The sequence below is a fragment of the Amphiura filiformis genome, chromosome 2 (genome assembly GCF_039555335.1).
Source record: "Amphiura filiformis chromosome 2, Afil_fr2py, whole genome shotgun sequence".
NCBI lineage: Eukaryota > Metazoa > Echinodermata > Ophiuroidea > Amphilepidida > Amphiuridae > Amphiura > Amphiura filiformis.
This window is the reverse complement of record NC_092629.1, coordinates 40301843-40307892: the sequence shown is the minus strand read 5'-3', so window position 1 is coordinate 40307892 and position 6050 is coordinate 40301843. Positions and strand designations below refer to the sequence as shown.

At 46.1% G+C, this 6050-nt stretch overlaps 1 protein-coding gene across 1 annotated transcript in view; it reads right to left on the bottom strand.

Moving 5' to 3' along the window:
- Window positions 1-5874, bottom strand: part of LOC140146214 (uncharacterized) — a 49323-nt gene extending 43449 nt beyond the window's left edge. Inside the window, exon 1 of the mRNA XM_072167997.1 lies at window positions 5650-5874. Within this exon, the coding sequence (XP_072024098.1) occupies window positions 5650-5716 (67 nt within the window). The 5' untranslated portion in view covers window positions 5717-5874. The remainder of the gene's footprint in view (window positions 1-5649) is intronic.
- Between the last annotated feature and the right edge of the window lie 176 nt (window positions 5875-6050).

Sequence of the window (6050 nt, the reverse complement as noted above, 5' to 3'; positions counted from 1 at the left end):
TTGAGGTTTGCCGGGAATGAAAGTGCAGGCGTCACCAGTGAGGCAGCAGCAGCTGAGCATCCTACTTAAAGGATCCCCTGGTCCTCCTCCATGGACTCCCCCTTAGGGGTGTCCGGAGGAAGATCAGTGCTGTTGCTCCCCTCGCGGGGCAGCGGGGAAGGAGATTGTAGTGACGCGTCACTACCGGACTCAGCTTCCGACTCCTTTCCCTCGCCCACAGTATCCGTGATCATGCTCGATGATGACGGTAACTGGGGACGGGCATCTGAAAGCGGGTAAGAAGGCATAACCACCGTGTGGCTCGCCGACTACCTGCCAGCAGAAGAGGGAGTACTCCCGCAAGACCCTGAGGTATCCGCTATGGCACCACTGGGTCCAAGATACCTCGCAGCTGTCGCCCTAGCGCTAGCAGCACGGGGACTCCCCTGATCAAGATCTGGGTTAGCCCCATGCCGGCTGGCCTGGTCAACAGCTGATGGTACTGCGTGGCCATCGCTAGGCGACACTTGCCACGGTGCTAGACCGTGGAAGAAAACACCCTGCGGCAGGTACCACGGGGCATACCCAGCCGGCAGCTGACCCTGAAGGATCCGCCACCAGGGTAACCCCATGGTACTGCAGTACCAGCATCGCCCCCTTGTTGCCACACAGACTGTGGCGACTAAGGCGGTGCTGCGGTACCGGTGCGGTATCAGCGTGGGTACCGTGAGGGCTCCCGGCTGTACCACTGTACCCATGCCTCACCGCGTTCCCCGCAAGGGATCAAGCCCGCGCGTATGGGTACCCGCTATACCGGCTGTCCCTTGGCTAAAGGGAGCTTGCCTAGTATCACGGGTAGCTGAGCGCAGCATACCCCGATCAATCACCTCGCCACCTGAATAGGCAGCGCCAATCAATGGAGCCATGCTCTGTTGATTTGACAGTGATCGATCAAGAGAGGGTAATTGACCCATTGACGATAATGGATCACCCACGCTCCGCTGGCTCTCGAGGACATAAGTGGGTTGTTGATCAGCTAGGCAGTTCAAGCTACCTACTCTACCCTCAAGAGCTTCGCCCAAGGTCGCTGTGTGTGTCGGACCACTCACGGCAGCTATGGGCGGGTGCATAGCGGCTACCACTGAAGTCAAGCCGTAGCTCGTCTTTGTAGCTGCCACCGAATGCGCGCACCTGGGTCGCTGTCCCGTGAGAGACTGCGAGCCCAACCCCTGAATAATCGCCAGCCAGTCCCTGTGGACAGCCAGCAGCTATTCTAGGGCCCAGGGTATCACTCGGCGGTCCCGCCATGGAACGCTGCCGTGTGACAACCCCAGTTGGTTCTGCTAAGACTACACCCACAGCGTTAGCCGCGGTATCGTCTCTGCTGAACCCATGCACGCTCTCATTCGACCCTTGCGGGGAACGAAAGGCGTGCTGCGTGCTGTGGATCAACCCAGGCAAGCCCGGTGTTCCACCGTGGATCAACCCAGGCAAGCCCGGGGTTCCACTTGGCACACTGCGTGCTATGGATCAACCCAGGCAAGCCCAGGGTTCCATGGCACGCTGCATGCTAGGGTTCAACCCAGGCAAGCCCGGGGTACCCTTGCATGCTGCCCGTCGCTGGCTACTACTGTGGCTGTTTGAGCCCGTAGATATGCCTGCAACAGACGGTGCGTGTTATGGATCAACCCGGGCAAGCCCAGGGTTCCATTGGCATGCTGCATGCTAGGGTTCAACCCAGGCAAGCCCGGGTACCCTTGCATGCTGCCCGTCGCTGGCTACTACTGTGGCTGTTTGAGCCCGTGAGATATGCCTGCAACAGACGGGTGTCCTCCTGCTACAAACCCGCTAGGACTGGTATCCTCCTGCTACAAACCCGCTAGGGTTTTCGCTGGTGGTTACCGCTCTGCTGCCTGCTACTTTGCTCCGACGTATAGTCAGTGCTTTCGCTGGCTGCTGAGCCTTTGGACGCGCTAGCAGTCCCGAAGGAACCGCCGGCTTGTCCGGGGACCGGAGCCCCCTAAAAGCAGACCTGCCATGACCCATAGGGGCTGTCACAGCAGAATCCACCGAATCGACCTTACCAGTGCCCTTGGTAGATTTCTTCTTCGTCTTATGGCGATGACGGAGCCTATCCCAATCGCAAGCTGGAACTCGGAGAGTCCTAAGCAAAAGAAAGACATCTAGAAGATCGTGAGCACTCCCTGTGGGTGAAACAGAGCGGGTGTGGGTCCCACTCCGTCACCAGGGAAGGGCAAGCCCGACAGGGCCGAGGCGAAGCGAGGAGAAAGGGAGGGGGGCACTACCCCCCAACACGCGACTCAAGCCCAGTAAGCAAACCTGAGCACGGAGGCTGGTCGCTAACGTTAGTGGTAAAGTAAGGACTGGCTAACTTTATTACTAAAATGTCAGACGGGTCCCTACCAAGCCCCACCGTATGAATATCTGATTAACTCGTCTTATCGGACGGTAATGAAGACATAACGATAGAGTAATCACCCTAACGTAGCAACAATAACCTACCGTACATGAAATACAATGTGCATGTACAAACATCTATTGTAACTTACAGGCTGCAATGGTTGTTTTACGTGGGAAACAAAATGAATGGCGCCAACGAATGCCATTTTGAATTGCTCGTGTGTCCCGTGATACAAACGGAGGCACGATATGTAGCTAAGTTTTGGATTGTTTTTGTCACTTTTTCGCCAGAAAATGTCGTCAAAACTATCCTCAACCGAACAATACCGGTTTGGTTTTACCTAAGGTGTGAAACTACAACCGATATCTCGCCTTTGGTCGAGAAATTGATACACAGTGCTATGAACAATCGATAGGCACGCCTGTGTCAGTCGGAGACCAAGGAGGATAAGGGACGATCAGATGGTGTGACGTCACCTTTTGGGTGAGTCCACCGGGGGATCGGGGTTTTTTTGTTATTTATTCATTTATGTGGGACAAAATGACTATTGGTTTTTCCGCATCTCGGGATCGATGCAAGAAGTATCTTATAATTAATCAACATCGGAAACAGTAAGATCGTCCGGTGTACTGAGTCAACGCAATTGCGTATTCTTAGCAGCCCTAACTTAAGAATTACAGAATGTCTCTGACATAAGATGAGTTTTTAAAAACTTTTTAAACACAGTTACATTTTTAGCAGTTCTAATATAAATAGGCAGTTCATTCCATAGACGTGGAGTTGCGATTGCAAATGATCTGTCACCCCAAGTGCGGTTGGATTTTCTTTCTTGAAAAAGTTGCATGTTTCCAGAAGTGTACGGGTGGGAACATAATGTGAAAAGAGTTCAGATAAATATGATGGAGCAAATATCATTAATACATTTACACAATCAACATCAAGTTTTTAAAACAATTCTTTTGTGTGACAGGAAGCCAATGCAGTTCCTTTAGGATTGGCGTGATATGGCAATATTTTCCGATGAAAGTAAGAATTCGAGCGGCAGTGTTTTGAATTTTCCTTTTTTTTTTTTTTTTTTTTAATTTTAATTTTTTTAGAAGTTATAGACCTAAATTACTTGTTATTGAAGGTTGGAACCTCGAAATACTGCTACTTAAAAAAAAAAAAAAAAAAAGATTTAAAAATTTTGAGATTCTTGTTAAAAGATGGATAAAGTTGTACATTTTAATTACTGTTGCTTCTATTGAACAGCCAGGGACATATTGAATTAACATGCATTGCTAGCTGTTCAATAGAAGCAAAAGTAATTAAAATGTACAAATTTATCCAGTTTTGAAAAAAAATCTCAGAATTTTTAAATCTTTTTTTTTTTTTTTTTTTATGTAGCAGTATTTCGGAGGTGCCAACCTTCAATAACAAGTAATTTAGGGTCTACAACTTCTAAAAAATTCAAAATTCAAAAAAATTCGGAAATCACGTTTTTTTGCTTTTTTTAATATCAGTAGTGCGTTTTTTTGGCTTCCAAAATTGCGTTTTTATCCGGTGCTTACATTAGCCTAATCCATAAAGAAGTGCATTGTTGTTATCCAAACGAGAAAAGATGAATGAGTGAATAATTTGTTCAGTAGCATCGCGACTTGACATTAGAGATATGAGGTTGCATGGTCATGTGAGTGTCAAAAAATGCACCTAAATTGCGTGCTTTGGAAGATAAGGCAAAATGAGTCACTGATGCAAACATTTTCAATGTTGATTTTAGAGAGCTGTTGGTGGGATCTGAACAGAAGAAATTCTGTTTGATCATCATTTAACTTCAAGAAGTTTGATTTCATCCAATTACGGATTTCACTGATACAATTTCAAGAGAAGCAATTGTAGAATTAGCACTATGTTGAGAAGATTCAAATGATAAATAAAGTTGTGTGTCGTCCGCATAAACATGATAATTCAATTGATGGCTAAGAATGATATCCCGTACAGGGTAGGTGTAAATGGTAAACCACCGAGGTCCAAGTACAGAGCCTTGAGACACAGAGAAATCAAGAATGGTAGAATGAGAAGTAGCATTGCCAATGCGAACATATTGCGGACTATTTGTAAGATATGACTTGCCCCAGTCCAGGGCGAGATCTGGAATGCCAAAATATAGTAAAGATGGGAGAGAAGAATACTATGGTCAACAGTGTCAAATGCAGCACTTAAATCGAGAAGAATCAAAGCTGTGATTTGACCATTGTCAAGTGATGTGAGGATGTCATTATTAACTTGAATAAGAGCAGTTTCTGTTCCGTGGTAGTGTTTATAAGCCGATTGATAAGGATCTGATACTGATTTGAGATGGAGTACCGCTTTTTGGCCTCATCCCTTTCAAGTTTAAGTCTGATGGTTGCATCTGATACCCAACTTGGTAGTCCGCATGGCTCTTGCTTTCCAATAACTTTCTCGGCAACTTCACGGACCGCTGTTTCGAAGGTCTCATACCTGTCAGAGATGGGTGTGGTGTCATCCTAGTTCCAGTAACTGTAACTCGGTAATCTTTATTTAACATTATGACATCATCTGATTACCGGTAAATGTCAGTATGTTGAAGGCTAGGACCGAAGACATGCAGGCAGGTCTAGGTGTCATCCATGCTCAAGACCTGGAATCTGTTTGATAGCTCCAGCTGAAATTCCTCCTTTGTATCAGGATCTTGCAACTTCTTCCAGTTGAATTAAATAGTTGCATGATGTTTGTCATAATATTAATTACAGTTTACACAGCTTCTTGTACTTCTTGCCTAAACGTCTACGGCGCCGCTTGAAATTGTAATTATTACTTGAATACTTCGGTAATTTACTAATTGTACCCTTCATTTTATCCAGAATAAATAAGAATTCATTAGCACATGATTCACATCGGTGCACCCAAACTGAGATGGCACTTCAGTGCAATTTGGCAGCGCCAATACGAAAATGTCATACCGATAAATGATGTGTCACTGTCAGTCTGTTTTGCCCGTTTTTTTAAGTTTGCGCTTTGCTTTGGGCTGACTGGGATAGCTTTACAAAGGTTTACAATCTCACAGAAACCTAGGCTATAGTCAGACCCCAATCGAGCTGCAACGACTTGCTAAATTTGCTTGCCATCAGATAGTGTTGCATGCATACATGTTGTTGCACCATAAATTTATTCTGCAGTGTGCCAATGGTGCACACAGTACGTATCCAGCAGGACATTCATGACATTTCGAGAAGTTTAATACTCACCCGGGTTTTGAGCAGGCAAACTCATTCCAATCAGACCCAACAATAATATTACTATAATCAGAAGCATTCTGCTTTTCTTAGCACCATTTAGATTTGAAATCCAATGCTCTTGATCAGAGCAAATTGGAGAAATTCCACTATTAAACTACGGTCTCATCATGCCTATTTTCGCGTTGTTTTCCAGTATTCGCAGATCCCTTCAGCTGTTTAGATGGTGGTTTCCATAAAATGACGCACTAATTCATATTCCAGCGTGTAAAAGAATAAATCAAGAATCATTTAATCTCGTTAGTGCATACGACAACCGTTCAATCAAGCAACACTCCACGTGCATCAGTCTCTTATGTACGCTCGTCTGCGGTACAATAATACATACGAACAGGGTATTGGATGACATACGT